The sequence below is a fragment of the Colius striatus genome, chromosome 12 (assembly GCF_028858725.1).
Source record: "Colius striatus isolate bColStr4 chromosome 12, bColStr4.1.hap1, whole genome shotgun sequence".
Taxonomy (NCBI): domain Eukaryota; kingdom Metazoa; phylum Chordata; class Aves; order Coliiformes; family Coliidae; genus Colius; species Colius striatus.
In genome coordinates, this window is record NC_084770.1 from 22,427,218 (window position 1) to 22,450,879 (window position 23,662).

Genomic DNA, 23,662 nt, shown 5'->3' on the forward strand with positions numbered 1-23,662 from the left:
AAGAATCTTCACTGAAATGGAAAATGCCTAAGGACTATGACTGCATTACTATGGCAGAATTTTTTACTCTCAAAATATCTCTTGAGATGTTTATTGTGAAGATCCACTTTGAAAGAACCTAAAGTTGCCCTGATTTAAAAAACAAACATAAGCCTTTCCCTTCCACATGTACAAACACACAAGCCAAGCACAGAAAATTATCATTAGAGTTTGAGTCACAAACACAATCATTTATTCCTCAACTAGTGCACAAATGATGTTTTGATTCTCCAGAGGAAGTCAAGTCTCAAATTAAGCTATTATTCCACTACTATTTATATCAGATAACCTGCAGTGCTGACAAACTGAAGCACTTTCTTTAATGCAAAGTTTTATAAAGTCAGCCAGCACCTGATAATTTCTGTTTTGTCTTCTCACAATCTTGCTTTAGGATGATCTTCATTACAGCTTTAACATAGCTATTTTCAATAAATGCCTCCTAAACACACATGAATTTAAACTGAAAACTTCATCTGGCCCATGATGTGTCTTGGAGTACCATTTTTTCCTATTTGAACTAGATCCAACTTAAGAAAGGACTCCTCATTTTGAGGAGGCATCACCTGTCTCTGTTCACTGTCTCTCTGATGAAGATAGCTGATGGAGCAAATCGTTTCAGTGTTTCCTGAATGGAGCAGACTCCAGTATTAAGTCAACTGGGTGGGCAGTGAAGCTCCAGCAGTGGCAGTGAACCTGTCATGCTGCAGCAGACTGACATCAGTCGCAGTCTGCTAAGACTCTTGGCTGCAGAGGCAAGCTATAATAAGAGTTATAATTCTAACCATACCCACAAAGGGATGTCTGACACCACTACAAGACAAAGAATCCTAAATTATAACACACACCCTCAAAAAATACCAGTAAACCCAACTTGCTACCTTTGGCTGACCACAGCCAACTCCAAAAGGCCCAAAAGAAAAAATTCTGTCTTGGTGCTTCCTTCAGAAATGAGCATCCAGACACAACAAATCAACCATCAAATCTCCCTGCTGCTGCAGAAACAAAGAACAAAATGACAGAAGGCAACTGATTTACACAGGCAACAGGTCTGCTCAGTTTGTGTTGTGCCATCCTCCTTCCTATAAAGCAATAAACAAGGGACAGGTGAGCTTCCTTGGCCTTGTGCATAAAAGGACAGAGGAGAAAAAAGCTGAGAGCTTGGGAGGCTTGAGGAAACCTCACACAAAAATATAACTGTAAAACATCTTTCTTGGCCTCATTTTCCTGAAGCCCACATAAAGCAAAGAGAAACTACACCAACTCTCTCTGTTCTTACCTACATGTGCTTAAGGAAAGCTGCAGGTCCCTAATCCACTCTCACTGGAGTCTGTAACAGAATATTCTGTAGACAAATAATTACACAGTAATGGCAAACAGCAACTGCATCAAAGAGCTCTGCCTTCTCTGTGTACTCAAATAAGTTGCTTTACAAAGCCTTTAAGAAACCATAATGTGATGCTGATAGAGTCTGGATCTTCAGAATGACAAATAACTGTAAAGGGATAAAGCTTCTCAGATCCATATTCGCTGTACAGATACACTTTGATCACTATTTGATTAAAACGAAAAAACACATCGTCCCCCTCAGAAAAGTTTATGAAACACAGATTGTATCAGCACCATCCTAGGTACATTTCATTTGACAGTGTAATAATGCTCCAAGTAAGAAATCCCTGTACAAAGAATGCCTACCAGTCAGTACCTAAGCTCAGAGGAAAATGGACTGATGTCAAAAAGTGTTTCTATTATCAGTTTGTACTCTTTGTCCTGCCTTGGATATGACCCAAACAGGGCATTTTGTTTGCAAATTTAGCATAAGCAATTTTGTAAGTTAGCAAAATATAAATTGCATGCTTTCAAAAAACTTCTGGGCACTGCTGTGCCCTCCATAGAGCTCTCCCATATTGATCCTCATTACCAAAGGACAAAAAGTCTGGCTCTGTGCTAACAAAGCATGGCTATATACTACCATGTGATTTAAGATGTGCTTCTACACAAAGTCCAGAAAACCTCTCACACACCAAACATTATGTTCTCAGTATAGATCCTGTTCCTACTTTTCTACTTCAGTTAAAAAACAAAGCAAAACACAACACTCCCAGTTTGGGCTGGAACATCCAGGTTTCTCCTCAAGTCTACTAGAAGTATTGGAACTTAGGTAAATGGGTAAAAGGGATCTTGTTTGTGATATATCAGACATACTGGAAACACCTCTGGAGTTCTGTTTACACTGAATGCTACTGACTGCAGAAAACATCCATGAGAGACAGACCATATGGTTTAATAAAAAGAGGAAAATATCCCTTAAAATGAATGGAAGACACCACTGGTGAACTTCTCAGCAGCCTAAGCAATGTACTGCAAATGAGAAAAAAACATGCAAATAGCTAATCCTGAATATTTATTTAATCAATGCTGTAATCATGGACAAGCAGGTAACCACGTCTGAGAGACAGAATAACTCACATTACCAAGCCATAAAACCAGAGAGGTGAGCATGAGATACTTCCATCAGTGTGACCAGAGGATGCTGCTCCAGAATCCACCTGTAGCATTTCAGTGGGAATCCACCAAAGGGAAGTTCATGAGGTGACACACTAGTGTCTTCCTTTTTGAAACTAATCACATAAATAAAGAGAAACGTCACAGTACAGCCTGCAGGAGATCAAGGTGCATAAAGCAGAGGTAATTACATAAATTGCCTTTTCCTGAAGTCTGTGAAAATGAGATCAACAATCCAAGTCATTTCAAGCAGAAAGTAGGTTGACAGCAGGTTTTGAAAGGCAGTCATCATTCAGCCATAGCAAGTGCCTCTGCTGAAAGCGGGCCACAGATGAAGCCCAATATGAACTTCTGACAACAGCGGCAGAGGGGGAGGGTGTGAACGATGAAATCCATCTTTGCATAGGAAATAGTCTTCATACTTTGCAAGACTCCTCATTTTTACCTTAAACTGTGGTTATCATGTATTGGAAAAATATTTATATTAATCAATTAAAGAAAGTTATTTAGCACACATGAAATCAAGAAGGGGGAAGGAATTGTGTATTAAACCATCATTTAGCTGAAATGTTTTCACAGTCCAGAATTTTTTAATAGTGAGGCTCACACTATTCAAAGATTTTAAACAATTTCCACTTAGTTGATATAAAATATCACGTCCTATAAACTGACCACAAAAAGAAAGAGCAAAACAACACCAAATAATTCCCTCTTTTATTAAAGTTGCATTGGTTGTCATTTTACTTACCCATGCTTCGTGACACATATCTCCTTTTCTTTCCCTTTGCCCTTCTCTTTGGTTTTCTCCTTCTCCCTGCCTTTACGCCGCTCTCTCTCACGAGACCCGCTGTGAGTTCTCCTGTGACCGGATCTTTCACTGCTGCGACTGTAAGAACGTTGTCGAGGTCTCGATCGTGATCTACACAAAATCCATAGTATTCAAACTCAGCAGTCATACATTTTTCACTGCATGTTAGATTTGCCATACAGGCCAACTATTTTAAATACATTTTCAAATCATCTTAATACTTTTACACAAAAACCAGCCAATTAACCAGAAGTGATAAAGAAAACACAGAAGGCGGCAAAAGAAGTGAAACCACACTCTGCAGTATTCACCCATTAACTAAGTAAACTTACCTTTTGTTATTCTTTGCTATTACCAAAGTAATCTTTAGAGCTATGGGAGAAGGAAAGGAAGGAAACTTTTTTCCTGAAAGTTAAACTTCAAATTCTTAAGTTCTGATCAATTTAGCCAGGCAAATAATCAAAGACCTTTCCATTGCTATTAAGTGCTTGTATTTACATATTAAATACATTACTAATGATAATGACATTCCAATAAAAAAACAGAAGAGGCAGAAGTGACATGTCCAAACCCCTGTCTTCAATCTGCAAAGCTGACACTTGCCCACAGCTTCTTAACATCAAATTCTTATTTGAAACACACTTGGCAGAAAACCTATAAACAGGCCAACCCTGCAAACCCAATAATGCCAGAAACTACACGCAGGTGCAAGCGTCTGGGCACATGTTTGGTTCTTGGGCACAAGTGCCTACATGGCTAGTTCCATTCCTCTGTAGTAAGTGTATGTAGTTATTGATATACTTGAATAAAATAAGATCAAGAAGTATTTCAGTATGTTTCCACATGAACCTAAAAAATCTTTTAGATAATTTTCTGTATTTTAGTGTATAATTCCTCGTGGCTCAGGACACCTTTGCTGGTGGCACATGAACACAGTGTGCATTTAAGGAAACAGCAGTCCAAGTTTGCATTAGTTTCTATTACAACGTACATCGTCATAAACTTCTGATGGCACCTCATTGAAAACTTTCATTAAGTACTGAGATGGCTGAGGGGTGAGGCTTTAAAAAAAAGCCAAACAAACCAGTATTAAAAAGTTATTTAGCATCTCTTGGAGCACAAAACTCCAAAGGCCTTTAAAAGCAAAAAAAAAAAAAATCACATAGAAAAGATCACTCAAATTTAAAGGCAACAACTGTTTAATAAAAACTCAACAATAGAATAAGCAAAAGAAAATACCACATCCAGATGAAGCTATAAATTACACATAGGAAGAATGTTGTTATTGAGTCTGGAACTTGTCCAGCATAGGGGGGTTAACGTGCCTATTTCTGCCACTCAGCCTTTCAGAGCAGCACTTGAGGTCAGGACCTGCGTGTTACGTTTCACTCCGCAGATGGCATCTCTTGCAACACAATATCTCCTATTATGGCTCACACTATTAGCACTAATACAGCAGATCACATTACCACTTAAGTGCCATATTATCAACTATAGACCGTTTTCTGCCTCAGAATGGATTTTTATTATGTCATCACAAATTAAAAAGGATTCATCCATTCTGTAGTCCTCGGGTAGAGGAAGTTTTGACCTAAAAGGATATTCTGAACATTGGATCTATTTTTCAGTTGGCACGAAGACACTGGTTTCATCACGAAGCAGGCACAGATTTACAGATCACTGTCCTACTCACTGTTGAAAGCTAACCATGATTCCCCAGAGCAGGTTAAGATGCAAAGTCAGAAACATCAAAAAAAACCCAACCTAAACCAAACCAACAACATAAAGCCCTGTAGCAACACAAATCATTCATTTGATGCAAAGCTTCTCCTAACTTAAAGGTGTAGCCCTTCAGAGAGGAATAACTGAGGAATCTGAAATACTTATTGCTAGAGAGCTTACTTTCTCAGCTCAAATTTTAACCCAATGTCAGATTTTGCACCTTTCACAGGTGCAAACACGAGCAAATTGAGTTCAGAGCAGCTGAATGCTCAAATCCTAGACTTCTGTTCATTCACATGTGTAAGCAGAATGAGTGGCAAGTGTAACTCATATACAGAAAAACAGCTTTTAAACATGAAAAGTAGACTGGTTGCATCAAATCTTTAATAATGTACTTACAACAGCAATAACAAACTGATCAACATTTGCTTTACAGAAGCTGTCACCGTTCTTTCATTTGTAATCTTTTGCACCCATGAAACTCATTAGCCTAGTGATCCCTAATGATCTTTATCCTTGGGGTTCCACAATTACAGAAAATAACGGATACAGCTTGTGTTCCCTGTCCCAGTCATGCAGGTGAGGTGGGCAGATGACTATCAACGGGATATTACAGTGAAGATCTTAACAAAAATGTTAAGTTCTACTCCACAGAAGCCATCTCTGCAGGACACATTAGTTCAGTCAATCCTTCAATTATCAGAACAGTTGATCTGGGCTGTAGATCAGCCCAGAGCACAGATGCAGACAATCCAGAATTGGCTTCACACAGAGACAACTTCACTTTGGTCAGACTTGTTAGCTCAGATAACAAGTTAACACATGTAGAAGGGTCTTCAGGGCAGTTCAGGTGTCAAGTCTGGCTGCCTTCGTGGGCTGCAGATCCCCAGCCTAACCCAAACTGACTGCAAAGCCCTGTTTTAGAGGCTCTATAGAGGGAACAGTGCAGAAAAAAACATTGGAACGTGTGCATTCCACTGCACTTGATTCAAATGGCAATCTCTCCTGTAGAATCACAGAATGGGCTGGGTTGGAAGGAACCTTAAAGCTCATCTCATGCCAACCCCCTGCCATGGGCAGGGATATCTTCCCATAGATCAGGTTGCTCAAAGCCCCATCCAACCTGGCCTACATTTGTTGTTCAGTAGCCAAGTTGTACAGTGTTATTTGCTCAGCACAGGACAGAGCAGCCAAGAGGGCTGTGCAGAGGGATGCAGAGAGGCTCACCCTAACACAGCCTACTGATGGATCACCAGGTAAACACCAACCACATTGCCCCACAACAGATCTACACAGAGACACAGCCTGACCACCTACAAAGACAAGTTTTCCTAAACCCAGAAGTGTCTAACATTAATTCTCCCTTCAGTTCCTGAGTGTTAGTCAAACTTAGATTCCGTTAATCCTTTTTTAATTAGAGTAACTACTGTGTTTCTAATATTGTACAGCAAGGACTGCTTTTGGAGAAAGCTTATCTTGCATTAATCTTTCTCCTTCAGACTCTATCCCCAGACATAGTAACAGAGGACTATTAGTAAAGCCAAGAGGCAGCCACAACATATAGTTTTATTTTAAAATCTAACAAATTAATACATATGTGTTGTTAACAAATTTAAGTTGAGACTCTCCTTTAAGTCTTCTGCCAGTCCGAAAAGAAAAAACCTTACGGACAAGTACATAGGCACGAAATTAAGACATATTTGCTTAACCATCGAAGTAACAGCTTAGTATATTTTAGGTTAAGATGCACTATGTAGTTTTACCAGGTAGTTTTTGATGAAACAAATATGAAAATTAGAAAAAAAAAACAGAATAAGATGGCAAAGACAACAATCTTTTCAGTATAATTCTCTAGAACAACTTAATCCTGAATGATAAAACAAGGTCTGCCATCAATACTTCTAAAATGAAGCAGAATTAACAAGAAGTCAGCAATAAAACACATAAGAAGCACTGAGCTGAAGCAGGTACCACCACAACCTTTTTGATCTTTGCTGCTCTTAAGAGACCTCTCAGTTTCTGTGAAGTGCCATAGGAAACAATGATCGAAGCAAAAGCCACAGTTCTACTGATCCCCTGAGTGAACACTGCATCACTTCTAGAATGCATGAAATCACACGTCTGCAACCCATGAACATGGATAAGCACTGAAACGTACAGGGACTCTACAGTGCATGTCTCACAGGGACAAGTGGGAACTGCAAACTACTTAAGAAGTAAAAAGGCAATGAGTTTTGCCTACGAACAGGTTTGCCCCACATTTATCACAAAATCAAATATGAGCAATATGTTTTTTTCTCCTCAAACTGAGACTAAAAGAATAAGAAGATACTTACTTTTTAAAAAGTCATCAGATGTGATCTTCAGCAGGTGAGAAAAAAGTCAAGGATATCAAATAGGGAAACAAAAAAAGATACTATTGATTCAATAAAGTTAAGAAAACTTAACTAAAGGAAGCAAAAATATTAAAGCCATAGCAAGAAGGAATCGAAATGACAGAGAAGGATGAAATCCTGAATTTTGGAAACAAATGCATTCTGGTTAAAATAAAAACCTTCTACAAAGTATGTAAAAGGAGGTGCCTGTGTCCAGGCAGATGTTATGCTCTTCCTGGGATTTATTAGTAAATACTCCCAATAAACTGCCACTTAAATTTTCCCTCTTATATACAACAGTTCTAAGATGCCTAATATCTAAAACCTGCCTAATTTCCTCCAGCTCTGAGGGAAGCTCCAACCCCTCTGATATCCCAGGCCAAGTAAGCCACTTGTTAATGCAATTCATGACTAACTCTGCAACACCAAACAGCAGCTTCAAGGACCCAGGTGACAAGAATTCAATGAAGAAGCCATGATTCCCCATTTAGCTCAGTCTTGTCTGAAACCACCAAGTAACAGCAGGTGACTGTATGAACAGATACCACCCTGTAGCCATCAGGAAAATATTAAGACAATATTTAAAAGCAAGTTGGGAATGTTGTAAGCTCCAAGTCGTTGACTGTAGAATCTAAATTGATTTCTCTTCTTAATTTCTATGTTGTTTCCTTCCTCCTCTCTCTCTTGCTTTTAAAAGAAAGGGGTAACATTAGACCTCTAATATCTACTTTGCTGTGGCAGAATTTGAACAATGAAACCTCAGAAATGTAGGTCATGCCCTGACAGCTTGAGGCAAGGCAACTGACCTTTTTCTCACATATCAAGGCTGTAGGTAACTAAAAAACTAAGAAACAAGATAAGTGATGCCCCATGTTACCTAGAAGATGGTCAGTATTTAGTCGTGCCAACCCCCAGCAGCACCATCTGGGCTCACAGGCAGCTGAGTGAGAGCCAGCCTCAACCATGAGAGCAACAGGGTCAGGCCAAAGCACACTGAAGAGCTATACTTGGGGCCACAGAACTCTATTTTACAGCATATTCCTATTTTTAACAAGATAGCTATCTTTTTCCCTTGCTTATGAGCCCAAAATCCTAAAGGGTTTGAAGAACACTTTATGCAAACTTCCATAAGGCCTGTATTAAACCCAAGGCACATGATAGACTCTTGACAGTAGAAGATAATTCCATGAAGTGAAAATTAAAGTAAGTTACATTTGCTACTCAGTGTATAACAAGCTGCAGGACACTTCCATTTGTAGCATGAATGAATGCCACCTGTATGTTACCAGGGATTGCTATTAAAATATCCTGTGATATATACAGAACAGGAAATAAAGATATAACTCTATGAAATGGAGCTACAAGAAGTCATCTGTGCCAAGAATTCATCCCTGAACAAGAACAAAAGTCTGCAGATGAAGGGGAGAGTAAAGATTTTTCTATTTTATTGCAGATGAAAAATAAAACCAATCCTGATTATTCATATTAAAGCAAGTCTCAAAGTGTTCAAATTATAGAACTACTGGAGAAGAAAAAAGAAATCAAGCTGGAGAGTAGCTTGCCAGCATGCACACCCCCTTCCCCCCAAACCAACACACATGAAACACCCACCCACCATGCCAAAGGTTAAGTCATTTAGTCAAGTTCAAAGATCTTCAAAGAGTTCTTAGATCCAGATAAGCCCATATGTTACCAAAATTCTGTGAAAAGCCATTACTTTCCAATCTGCTTTTCATGTCTAAGTTACAGAACACACAGATGCTTGGCATCACTCAGTATCCCTAAATTCTCACACCAGATAATCGAGGCTCACCAATAACTTTCCTATCTAAAATCCTAAGAAATGTCTTTATTCCATCAACACTTAGTCTACTTGTAAAAACTGAAAGTATCCATAAAAGCCCATTCAGTTACTGCACAATAAGTGTTAATTTGCTAATTTCTTCACAGGTAATCAATTAAAATGTAAAATATTGGATAAAATTAGTTGCACTAAATTTAACAGCTGCTCCATAAGCATAATTAGTTTCACAAGGGCCATATGTATTCTGAACAGAGACAGAGTTGAAACAAATAAGCAGATTTTAAAACAAGTTTGAGGAAATCTGCATTTAATTAGCAGGTGGGCACTACAACTGCATAATGTTTTTATACATTTATATTTATGAAGTGACAGAAGATCTAAAGGCTTTTTAAAATGGCGTTTATTGTTTGAATGGGAACTGTTTTGCTGCATGCTAAAGTGATTTAAATCCTTATAGCTCTGCTTTGAAAAAATCATAAATGGTGAAAGAAAACATGTGGAAAACTGTAAAACTAGAAAGAATTTGCGACAAAAAGCAGATCCACATACCATAACCAAAAGGAAACTACACTTAATTAAATGTACACTACATCTGGAATATCAGCCTAATAAAACGTGAAACTATTAATTTTCATTGTTCTAAAGGAAATGAGGTCAGTGTCGTTTAGTATTTCCCCAATTATGTTGCACTAAAGCATTGAGCTATATCTTATAGGCACAATCTAATCCTTTCAAAACACTACAATTTGAAAGCAGTCACCAAGGTATACTTTTTTAAACGGAAAGAAGAATTAGAGCACAAACCCAAGACAGCTCAGGCAGAAGAAAACAAGCATTCTTTCAGGGAAGGTAAGTTTTTGACCAAATAAGCTATTTTGTTAGCAGTCACCACTCTGTTGAAAGTTTCTGAGATGTCAAGTCCTTCCCTGTAATTCCTCTAAGTATCTCTCAGCTGATACAGTCCTGATTAGATTGTTATTAACTCAATAGCCACAAACAAACCCCTACAAATTCAGGCCTCTTTAATACTTCAGCAATAAATCAAAAGGCTAAGGGAAACAACAATGAAACACAACTGCATTACATCATACACATTCATATGGGTAGCAAAGACATAGTGCAAATGCACAACTAATTGCAGCAAAATGACATGTTCTCTTTCAAAGCATATTAAGAGGAAAATTCTTGTTTAATTCGACTAAGAAGAAATATCATGGCACAAGTTCCTGAGGAAGGCAAAAATCATTTCCAGCATCAATTACAATTGTTCAGAGTTAATTAGTACTTTTATTTTTGTTTTAATGGGGATATGGCTACCTCTAGAAAACATTTCAGATCACTAGCAGTTTGCAATTTTAAAATGCATGCATTTGAGGAAGTTAAATACAGATAACATGTATGTTAATACCATTTGTTTGTTGTTAAATATAAGGCAGGTGAAAATGAAACTAGGGAGAAGCTGTGTCAGCTTTTAACTCTGAAACGAGACCGATGCCAAGAGGAGAAAGAGCTGTTTCAAGTCAGCAGTTTAGATAGTTGGTAAGTGAGAAAATAGAAGGATATTAAAGATAGCAACAATATTATCCATAGTGCCAGGGAAAAGCAAGATGTAATATATAAACAATAAAATATAAACAATAAAATATAAACAATAGCTGGGATAATCAAGAACCCTGTTTGCGGAACTAAGACAATGGATTCACCACATACAGGCATCAAGTTAGTTCAGCAATAAACAATTCTCCACCTTAAAATTACATTAATTACATAATCAAACACTTGAGGAAATAATTCCATCAAGATATAACTTAAAAAAACCCAACAAACAAAGTGGTCACTGAAAACTTGACCTGAACAGTGCATAAATGTAGCTAGGCAGAACAGCTAGTGAAGACACTATTCTCAGCAGCCTCTTTGTTACAAACCTAGTTCTCCAGACTACTACCTTATGGTCTACCTCTTCTCACCTCCAAACAACATTAAAGCACCTTCTTTGCCACATCACCTTGACTATCCCGCAAAGAGGCTGCTTACAGTAGCTGAAAGACTCTAGATTCAGCATCCTTCCTGTTCAGCATGCCCACAATCACCACAAAGCTATTGGAAATCTTACAGGAGATGAACAACCAGGTGAAAAAGCATTTACTTCAGAAATACATAAAGTTTGCTTAAATTAAGCCTTTGTGTCAGCAGTCCTTTGACCAGAGACTTGCTTCTCATGGAGTTCGGGCAAAAATTCTTGCCTAAGGAGGGGGTGAAAGAAGAGAAGCCAACTATGAACCTACCAGCTGCAGGAGCACTTTGACAAAAGCCTTCACAGAAAACAGACTTTACTAAATATTATCTGGAAATCAGAAATAGAAAGTGCTGATTAAACAGCTGCTCCTCAAGCATGGAGATAAACCATTTGTTTTTGTTGATGTGCTTTCACAAAATGCCTGTCAAAGCCAGTTACTCTAACATGTATGCAACTGTAACTTGCTTCCTTCATCAAATGGCTCACTGGAGGAGCATTTCCTTGCAATGAAGAAGTGTGATCTGCTTGAGAAGGCCAGATGCACGTTACAGATACGAATGTAAGTACATAAATTAACTGCAGTGTTACTGGATACACATTATTTTTGCATTTGGCACCGAAAACTATTTTTCTACAGGCTTTTTTATGCAGAGGCAGGGCTGGAGAAGCAGCTGTGGGCAAAATAAGTGTAATGAAGTGTGTTGGCTGGGATTTGGGAAGGAGAACAGCTGTGTGAACAGTTCCCACTGATCTACTGGCATAGTGAACCATTCCACTCTATTAGTGATGGCAGGAGGGGATTCCCTCCCCACTTGACTCCCTTAGCCTAGGCAGATGTCCAAAGCAGCTAAGGGTCTTTGGCCTCACCTTTACTGGAGAGAAACATGTTGCATTTCTCTTGTTAGTCTGTGTGAAGACTCCAACCTGCCCCTTTGCTAAGATTTCACCTCACAATAAGACTGTACATTTTAGAACACATCCATTTTTACATCAAGTATATTTCTCTCACACCTTTCTTTGCACAGAATCATAGAATCATTTAGGTTGGAAAAGACCTTTAAGATCATCAGGACCAACCATTAGAGCATCGAGTCCAGCTATTAACCATTAGAGACTGTCTCAAGCCAGGACTTTTTTTCTAACCCTAATTCATGTAGCTATCTCATGACAGAGTAGGAAAAGCTAGGATTTAATTCTAATAACGTTTAGGCAATAAAACCAAGAAAGAAACAGAAGCTACTATACTGTCCTGGCTACGAAATAAGCTAACAAAAAAGCCCTCCGTTTCCCCATCTCTTCTCATTCAAAACAGTTCTAACAGTCTTGGAAATTCTAGACTTCAAAGGCATAAAACCACATATCATTCTGTAGGAGACATCTTTTTTTCCATTCTTTTTTAAGATTAACATAATGGGAAAACTTGAATTCTATATGAACAAATAAGGTAACACGTTTATTAGCAAGTAAATTCATGGGACTTTGTAATTAATTTATACATACACATGTAGTTATTCTGCTCTTGATACAGCTGGAATCTATTCTTAAAAAACAAGGGTTCAGCTTACTTTCAGGACCCTCAATAAATACACCAAATTAGTCACTTTTACATCATGCAGGCATTAGTGACTCTGCATCTGCTGTGACAGGAAGACCTGGATGTATCACACAGCAATGAAAAAGGGGCAAATTCATTTTCCAGATGGAATCATCATCCAAGTACTTATTTGTTGTAAATTTGACAACACCTCTGATATTATGTTAAAATGTTGAGGAACGTAAAGGAGAGATTTTGAGGTTGAATTTTTCACTTCCCTGGTGCCTCTGAGAAGCTCAAATTAGTTACAGGTAAGTGCTGCTCTTCTGTCTGGCTTTGACAAGAGCACTGGTTTATTTTCTTGTGACTGTAAAACATCTATGATTGAGGTGCCAATCACAGTTCCAGCTTAAGGATGCTATAATACTTATGTGTGCTTCCATCCACACACCACACAGCTGAATGAAATTACCTAAACAGATGCTTGAAATCAACTTACACCATGGGACACTAATTGTTCTCATAAACTGAAAAAACCTCCCCAAAAAACCCCCAAAACACCCAACCCAGAGCATGACAGCACCATGGTTGTCAACCCAAGGCACTCAAACTAGTAAGAAGTATTAGGACAGATCCAAAACTCAACCATGAGAAAATAAAATTGACATTTCTCCTTCTTCAACACTGCAGCAAGTTGCAGCACCATTTAAAAGGCAAAAAAAAAAAAATCCTCCTAAAAGACAAGATTAAAGCATATGCTTGTCCTTAGAAACAAATACCTTATTAAGAGTGAACTACCGAGACAGACTCAATTCACATTGATGAACAAGAGGTCTCAAATGGAAATAACACTTGGATGAAAAGCTGTGTCTACTTTTACTTGACTGGTAAAAAATTAAGCTATTGCTCTGGCTCATAATTAAGAAAAATGAGAACTTTTTTCTTTAATTCAGTGATAACCAGACATCTGAGGTTTCAATTTTATGGTTTGAGGGATTCCACCTATACTTTTTACCACAATAGGTTTACGAAGCATATAGGAGGACTTTTAGAACACCACCTTGTTTTCCCAAATTATGACAAAACACCCCTATCAAATAAAAATAACCACAACTCAACTATAGGATCAAATCTCTGAAAATTAAGTCATAAAAGGGCTTTAGAAACTCCTGAAGCACACACAAAAAGCCCAAATGTATCAGGCCATATCGGCAAAACTTGTGAAGACACAACAGAAACAGTCTGTTTGCTTTATTGCCATGTTCCAATACACATTCTGTAACTGCAAAGATAAACTTCTAATTTACATACAAGTCAGATGCATCTGGCTTTAATATTTTGTATTTTACAAACAAAAAGCAGATAGAGAGAAGCATGTTCCTTTTTTTAATATTCTCCTAAATGAATACAGCTTCTTTGCTGGAGCTTGATGAGGAACACATAGGTGAGAAGCTTATCAGACACTAAATCTACTTTACTGGAAATCTACTTTACTGGAAGTTATCACCTCTACTCCTGTTGCATCTTTCCCAAACCCAATGACTAGTTAAAAACTCCACAGAAGGAGAAGCAGGAGGACAGAATGATGAAATTTTCACTTAGTCTTCTAAAAAAAATAGTGTTTTGCTTGTGGAACCTGCAATGGTTACAGAAAATATTGCCAAACAAAACACAGCACAAAGAGCAACAACAAAAACTGGATTATCATAGAATCACAGAATGGTAGGGGTGGGAAGGGCCCTTTAGAGCTCATCCAGTCCAACTCCCCTGCCAAAGCAGGTCCCACCTAGATCAGGCCACACAGGAACACATCTAGGTGGGTTTGGAAACCTCCAGAGAAGGAGCCTCCACACCCTCCCTGGCAGCCTGGGCCAGGGCTCCCTCACCTTAACATTGACAGAGTTTGTCCTTATGTTTAAATGGAATGTTTCAAAAAAAATACATAAAGCAGCAAAACTACTTGATTATTATACTTCAAAATGTCTTCTGACTATTCTGATCAATTGATGACACTGATCACAAACTGATACTAGTCCCAATTTAAATGGGCCATATAGATCAATTACATTTGTAATTATATATACCGATGCCTTTAAAAAAGATTCTCATTCTTACCATGGAATTTTCTTCTACGCTTTGCTTTTTGTTTAAAACATAAAATAACAAAACCTAAAAAAACCACAGCTAAAACATGAAATAATTACAGAGCAGCCTTGCATGGCCTTCCTGAATCTGCAAGAAGCCTGCAACAGCAGCTATTATGTACTACACTCATCTCAATTTTGAAACCTGAAGGTAAGAATTAAAATGTAAACTGTATTATTTCCATCACTGGGAATATTACCAAAATTATGCAGTTAAGCCAACTCCAAAAATAAAACACCAACTACTGTATCCCTCAAAACCTTCCCAACAGCTACATCACAACTCCCAGTTGGAGGGGAGGGAACTGGAGCACAGCGAGATTGCAGAACTGAAAGGTGTAACAGATACTAAGCTAACAATGTACCAAGCAAGGAAAACTTGCCTGCCACCCCTCCATCAGCCTCAAATGCCTTTCCAATAGTCACTGCTGTCCCCATACCTACAATGGCACTGCTGGCTGCCTGCAGTTCATTGCCCTGGCAGACAGATGTTTCAGTGTGGTGTCTCTCCACCTTTCTGCTTTCCACACAACTATTGTTTCCTGCTACTAATCAAATTACCGGGTCTTTGGGGCTGAAATTGTTTTGAATACCCATCGATACTGCAGACAGCACACTAAGAGCTTGATCCTTGTCTGGCATTTCCTGATAATAAAGTAACATCAGGGTACATTGACTAACCACAAGCAATCAAAGTATTACCATTCTAATAATCTATTGTACTTCAGAGCTGCAACACACTAGAAACCTGATAACTTTGGTTACCAAGCTTCAGTTTGGTAAGATGCACCAATCTTGTGAACAGATCAGCTTACTGTAAGACATGCTTTGAAAGAAGGTCAAGACTCCATTGTATTATTTAGAGAATTTGACCTTTTTCATTTAACTAAAGCATGGGAATACTCCAGAATTCAGATTCTGTACCACAGAGTATTCAGGAAAGCTTTCATCAGAATACTTGAGATCTTACTTTATCCTATTGCCTGGTTGCAACATTCAGCCCTCTAACGTTCCTTCCAGGCTAGGAGTGAGTAACAATTCATCCTACCAACCCCATGTCACCACCCCTCTGAGCAAAGTGGCTCTATTGACTTGGGCTTGTGACAGAGTTCCAACCTAAAGCACTTTTACAGTCTGTGGACTGAAATCTGTTGATACATTCTGATTTTAGCCCATGCTTGCCCACTGAGGCAAGCAGATAGAAACATTAAAGGTATAAGGTGCAGATATTTTGTCTTTATTCTGTAAATCAGATACAACTAAGGACCCCAGAGGATTGGCTGCTGTTCTCAGTGAGTGGCTCAGCACTGTATCAGCACTGATACACACCCTTTCCTCTCCCTGTACTCCAGTTGATCCTCATTTTGATTTTCACAAGTAAACTTAACAGTTGACTACAGTCATGAAAAAGATGACCTTTACATCCCAATTTTTATGTCAGAGACTTAAGGAAGAATATCCATCTGATTTGAAATAAATAACAGAATAAACAGACAATAACTTCAACCGAAGGCTCGCTTGAAATTCCCCTACTTTCCCAGTTTCTCAGACATGTTTCCTTTCTGCTCTCCCAATGTCCTACCCAGCAGCTGCCATTTGCCTGCTCCCTGGAAAACAATGAAAAAGTAATGTTATGAACAACAAACAAGTAAATTTTCAGTACATTCACATTTTTGGTGAACAGGCAGTTGAAAAAAAGCCTTTGAACTTTTCAGAGAAACAGATAAAGGATGCAGACTGACACAGCCCCTGGTGCCACCTCCCCAGCTGAAGAGGGATGTGACATTTGGCTGCATTAATCTGATTACTCTGACTTGTGGAAGGGGCATGACTAATTAGCTCAGTGTGTGAAATTTTCTATTTTCTTCATTTCCTGCTTCTGTTTAGCCATCTACTTAAAAAACATGACATTTTCTTTCCTCTAGTTTAACAGGAGAGTCGGGTCCAGGTATATCTTGGAAGCTTTCACCAGAAACAGAACAGCTCTACCTAAAATGAAACCAAGATGTTTATTAAATTCTTTTGTAATGCACATTTTATTTTACAAGATGCTGAAAAAGGTTTATAAAATCTTGATAAAAGATCCTTTCCTTGGTTTGTAGTCCTCAGCTGCCACAACAGCACAATCTTTAATTAAACACTGTATTTTTGTTACGGGATAAAGCGTCTTTACTTTAACTGTTAAAACAGCATTAGAGAGTTTACAAAAGATTAATGCCTTCTGGCTAACAAGACTTGCATTCCATTAGTTAAAAATGAGATATAAAATGATAAACTACGTGTCAATGGAAACATATTATTACATCAAAGGAAAAATACATCCTTCGGTAGTTAACAATTTCCACTAACACCAGCATTTCAAATACAACCAATCAGAAAGTTCAAAGGCAGATGAAAACTGCTGTTCCATCCCGAAAATCTACTTCCTAGTAATAGTTCTGATAAGCTACAGAGCAGCATTTCCATGCCCAGGTATTCAACGGGGCTTCATAAAACACAATTCCTAACGAGCATCAATAAGAAGGGCCGTCTGTCTTTTACAGAGTTCTTCTGTCTTGAATACTTGTTTACAGAAGTGAGCCCTCCTCAAAGATTGCCATCAAAAAAGTCACCACTTGAAACAACTATTAAGAAACTGACAGAATTCTGCAGCTTTCCTGAAGGATTAGTTTACATTTCAGTTTATGCTAACGCTTGCTCTAACCCCTTACCTGTTATTGCACCTAATATTTCATGGGCAAATGACCTTTTTTTTTGCATTTTTAAATGAATAGCTATTTCCAACCAATATCACACTTTAACCATCATCTGAACAATTCTTTTTGAAACTTACATTTTAACATGAAATTACTGGAACCACATTTTTTTTGTAGCAAAAAAAAAAAATGGCAAAGCTGACCTTTATTTTATTAGCCTACAATTTGCTCACCAGTGTTTTCTTAAGCTATATGAATGGCTTATGTAGGCTGACAACATCCCACAGATGGTTATGATTATGTTCACAGGACAACGCACTCACTGAAAACTTTCACAGACGCTTACCTAATGGGATGTCACATTAAATCTGACAGAGGCAGATAAAATAACTACATACTAATTATAACATCTCAAAAAGGTCATTTTCAAAGGACAGTCACAACATTTCTGATGTAATTATTGACAGAACCGGTGCACTAACATTCATGTAAGTGTGATTTTTGTTAAACAAGTGCGATTATTATGTCGCTTTCTTCTGCCAGGAGATGTCCTTGAATATACAGAGCTGTCAACATCTTGGAAATAGATGCCCCTAACTACAAAACTCTGGTAAACGTCAGAATTCGATTTGACTACTGCTTGCTTCCTCTCCTAATGCTTCATGACTAATTCCTCAGAGATACCCTTAAAAGCCCTAAAATGTTGTCCTTGGGTAGAAACTTTCACTCAGCAATCAATCGGGAGCAAATGAGATGATTGTGTTGAAATGCACTGCACTGTTGAAGCTAACAAATGAATAAAGAAAGGTAGTATATCGGAACATATGCCACTACACTGAAGTTGCTAAAAGGGTCTGTTGGAAGAATATTTGGTTTCCAGTGAAGCTAATATGCTATAAGAAGGGACAGTGATGAAAGAATACCAAGTCATATGGAAATCCAAATATAGTGACAGACACAATTATTTTACTAATTGCTAATGAATACAGTCAAGTGGCTTCAAAAAGCAAAACTTTGCTTGGACTGCTTCAGGTTTTGACCTCTGCATGAGCAAATGCATTTCAAACTGAAGCCCACCAAAATTGATTAACGGCGCCAGCCAAGGCCAGCGTGGAGCTGAAGCTTTTTTCCATCTATCACATGGCCCCAAGGATAGTTAAATGAACCTTAAAATGGCTACAAACAGCTCAATGACTACACAGACTCCTGCCAATTAGAAATAATTAGGCAGTCATTTTGGTGGTAAGTCTTTTTAAGTGCATACATAATGATGCAATGATGCTTATTAGCGATCTCGTATGAGCTATGCTCAAACAGCCTGGAATAATTATGCAACTATCACAAAGCCTTGCACATCTCTGTACTTCACCTTAATGCATTTAAAAATCCACTTCATTACCTCCAGTAATTAATCCTCCATTAATTGCAGGAAAAGCCCAGTTTACCGTGCTTCGTTTCTAATTATCTTATAAATAGTTATGGTTCTAATTAATGTGTTCATTAAGCTGAATATCTTTCTCAAAGCCATGCTCAGAGCAAAGGTTCCGCTTTTGAGAGAAAAAGCCTAACTAGCCATAAGGTGAGGCCATTTTGGTTGTATTTGCTTTTATTTTAGTATATTCAACCTCCTAATTGGCATTTAAAATCTAATTTGGAAGAACTTCAAGAAGACTATACAGCAGAAACATAGGAAAAGGCTTTTCTTTTTTTTTTGCTCCCCATTCTCCAATCAAGAAGCTTTAACAGGAAAACTTTTAGCATATCTTTTTGATATAGACTGGTAACAGATTTTCAGTGCTATGCCACAGCTTAATTTAAATTCTATTACGATTCAGCTCGCCCTTACATGTTTCCATAGAAAAGCAGCAAAGACTATAGAGGAAAAACAGACATCTCACAGTGTAGGCATAATGTTTAAAACCCTACTACTGCCCTTGTCTTCATTTCTAGGATACAAAGCAGCAGTACAGAATCACAAACAAATTTAAATCACTTATTTGCTCTGAGCATAACATAACCCTTTAAAGCCAATGAGAGCTCTGCAGTTTGCATGACTAGGGGTTGACAAGATCCTATAAAAAACACAGCTGAAGACTATCTTAAAGTAATATTTACAGATGAGGCAAGTCCATACTGAAAGCATATGTTTCATAGTATTTGTGAAGTCATGCATTTAAGAATTTGCAGAAAATTTAAAGATTCTCTTTTTTTTTAATTTACAAAAGTACAGTCCAAGTAGTTCAGTGATGGTTAACATTTAGGTTTAGATAGCAATCGCCTGTCTTTTCCTAGATTTTCATTTTCTTAAAAGATATGTTGTATTTAAATACACCTCTCTCCAGACACATTGTGCAAAAGCAAACAGAAGCTTTCACACTTTCTCCTTACATGAGCACATATCTAACATTAAATATTTTGCTCAGGTAGTTACTTAAACACTATTTAAACACTATCAACCTTAACAACGGCTCTACCTATGGCTGAAATGACCAACATTTTTGAGTAATCTTTGCTTCCTGCAACATCACACCTTAGTAAAATAAGGAATCACTGAAGTCAAGTGCAGCTTTGCCACTGACTCCAGTAGGACCAAAGTTTTATACCAAAACCCTATATTAGGACCATCTGTACATATTCTTGCTTTTGCATTTCAGGGAGACACAGCACCTTGCCTGAGAAACTGTACAAAACTTTGCAACATTCCCTGTTCACAGAGCCTTACTCTAGCGTAAAAATTGCCCCTCACCTGATCTCAACTTGAACAACCCAGACTTGACCCATTTTTCCCCAACTCACGTTCTCCATACGTGGAGGTCTCATCCTGTTCTCTTGCTCTTCATTAAAAGAGAGCAAGAGAGAGTTTTCAGACAGGTGCATTGAACCACCCTGAAGCACACATGTGGGAGGAGAGCAAGCACTAAGGGATGAAGGGACAGGCAGGAAATCATCCAAATTTCACCATCCTATTGTGGCATGAACTCACTCCTACTTTGGTGACAATACCAACCAAAACTGGCATCTGCTTATCTGGATCTTGACATACAATTGATTTATATGGAATAAAATATGTCTGTACAAAGGTACCAAAACTAAAGTATGCAGCAGCTACTGTCCTACTCATGGAGGCAGCAATGACCTGCTGCTCAGCAGTGGCTTCAGGTGAAATCTTGGACAAAAGCAGCAACCAAAGAATCCCAAGGCATGTATGCCAATTTGTACAGAAGAGTGATCGTCTCTACAAATCTAACAACAACAACAAAAAATCCTCTAAAGCAAGAGTCAGCACCTACTACCTCTGCCATGATGGAGCAAAGAACCATAATACCTTGAGAAAAATATCTGAGAAAGGCAGCGGTGCCCACGTCCTGCTTCCCATCAAGTTCCAGACCAGCTTCCAGTCACAGAGGCAAGACGTTACTGATGAGCAACATCTTGTCTCTCTGGTAATTAATTTCTTCCAGGACCTGATATATTTCTAGCAACAGATTTAACCACTAGTGGCTGGTTCTAAGAACAACAGGGTTGTTATAACCGCCCTTCCTGTAACTTGAATAAAATAACCCCAGAGTAATATATCAAGGTAATTGAGAAGGACTATGGTAACCAATCTATTAACACAGCAAGGAATCTGTGGAAGAAACAGGACTCCATCATTAAAACTCTGGTGAACCCGGAAGCTGGATTAGGGTTGTACATGTAATCTTAACTCTGGCACACGTGGTTTCAGCAAGGTTGACTTTGGTACATTCAGCAAAATTCAGGTTGAATTTTTTCATACATGCTTGTATTATCCTGTTACAGGGTAACTGTGGTTTTTGCTAGGGATTTTTTACATTCTGATGAGTCCCATAGAAACGACAGAATAAAACAGCTTTCTGGCAGAAACGCCAGAGTTTTTCCTGCATTTTTTAAACTGTTACTGTTGTATGTGATTAGAATTAGAAAAAATTAAAAACAGGAATAAAGTACACAGTAAAATGTTTCCACTATATTCAGCAATTTTGTGTTTCACGTTTAGATAATCACGTTCTAGAAACTAACACTGGAAGCAGCAGCAGTTCACCCAGCAAACAATGACAGTCTTATATTACCAGTGCATCTTTAAGACATCTGCTATACGTAGGTTTACGTAGCTGCCTCCAGAAACATGAGCTTTGCAGCAAAAAAGAACAGATTCTATTTCATGGCCAGAGCTTTGGTAGCAGAGAAAAAAAAAAAAGGATTTTTTTTATTAAAAAAAAGTAAAAATACATCATTTAGAATGCAGACACATTAAAAATCAAAAAGCCCATTCTCCACTAAGGGCAATCAGATTTTTCTTCTTGTCTTCCTGAGGACTTTTTTTCCCCAAACAGAAAACTGAAGCATACAAAAAACCACCAACATAAAAATCCTCAAAATATACCCTTTTCCAAAGGGAGAAATAAAAGGTTTTAGAAAAATATAAGAAGCTATACTGAAAGCATATTCTGTGCAGATAACATCTGGACTGCTCTAGGAGAAACAAAGTTTACTTGTAATTAGACTCGTTACTTAGCTCTAAACGAACAGCATTTATGCATTACTATCTTTTTTAAGTTTTTTTTTTTTATACCAATGAAAGGCATCAAAGCAACTGTCACTAGCAGCTATCTGGCCTTATTGATAACTTAAGGGCCCTTGGCATTGCCTTATGAAGTTTAATTTCCCAAAGCGGTCAATTAGACGTCGGTACTGTGCTCTTTGGTGGGTTATTGCTCTAGGATATCTTCAGTGTTACTGCTTCACCTCTCTATTTTTCCCCAGTATAGTCATGTAGACAAACTGTTAAGTTCCTTCTGAAAAATGTCAGTTATTTTAGCTAGGAATGATTTTTTAAGGGCATTGGTGATATAACCTGTAATGCAACAAGAGCCTAAATAAAAACTGCAGGTTTGGGTTTATTGAGGGAAAAAGAAGAAATATGATCTGAGTTTACCATCCATAGAAAAATGAAAGATCACGTGAGCAAACTCAGAAATCTGAATTTCAATAGTTCTTCCCTGCCCTAAGCCTTTACTTGAAGTTTAATGAAAGAAATACTACAATATCCTAATTAAATACACATTCTAAAGGACCAAAGACTCCAAAGTTCCCCTTCTCCACCAGTAAGAAGAGGGATAAACATGTAGCAATTGATTCAGTACATAATTTGTGGGGCTGTTACAGCTAGTTGCATGTGTGGCAATTTGTGTAGCAAGGCAGAAGAAGAAATATTCCAGGCAGCAGACCAAAACTCTAAAAGAATAGTAACTCCAGTAGCTACTACCAGGCAAAAAAAGAAGTCATGAAACATTTCAAAAGAAATACTCTGATTAAATAGCATGGCTTGATTTCTTATAGGACTTTTATCTGCCTCTCTTAGGAAAATTCTTGGATCCATATCCAAAGGAAGTATTTCCAAAGCATTTTAATAGATTAAGACAGCTTTTCAACACTGTCTGACAATATGTGTCCAACCTTGTTCTTCACAGTTGTCATTTCTTGTTTCCTACAGCAGGTACACAGAAAGAGCCACGTTTGTACCCTCTCCCCCTGTAGCCATCTGATTGCTCTGAATCAGTACTGCTATTGATACTCAAACTTCACTTACTAATTCCTTCTGTCTCCTTCCCGTCAGACAATAAAACTCACGTTGTCTGATGGCTCTAGGATGGTCAATATGGAAAACTTTCACTTTCTTCCCTAAGTCTTTCCTTTTCCCCAGAACAGCTAACATCATCTATGTTAACACCTACTCCCTTAGGCAAGGACTCTACAACTGAAACCAACTTCAACTTGAATCTGTGCATCTGCATTGTATTTAAACTCAGCCTTTCTTCACAACTTTCTTAAAAATCAGTCTTCTAAGTGCACACAACTGCAATTCATCTTATTTGTGTGATGATCTCGAGCCATTCCAGTCTCTTTTTTTGTTTAATTTATTTCTCCTCTACCTCATCCTTCCATAAACTCTCAGTCTAATTTGCAAGGCTCCTCACAATTTTACTCTTTGTTCATCTG

General features: G+C 38.0%; 1 protein-coding gene across 2 annotated transcripts in view; it reads right to left on the minus strand.

Annotated features, from left to right (window-relative positions):
• RSRC1 (arginine and serine rich coiled-coil 1) overlaps window positions 1–23,662 on the minus strand; it is a 155,057-nt gene that overhangs the window by 117,451 nt on the left and 13,944 nt on the right. For both annotated transcript variants that reach the window (XM_062005724.1, XM_062005723.1), the window contains exon 4: window positions 3,290–3,460. In XM_062005724.1, coding sequence (XP_061861708.1) covers window positions 3,290–3,460 — 171 coding nt within the window. The remainder of the gene's footprint in view (window positions 1–3,289; window positions 3,461–23,662) is intronic.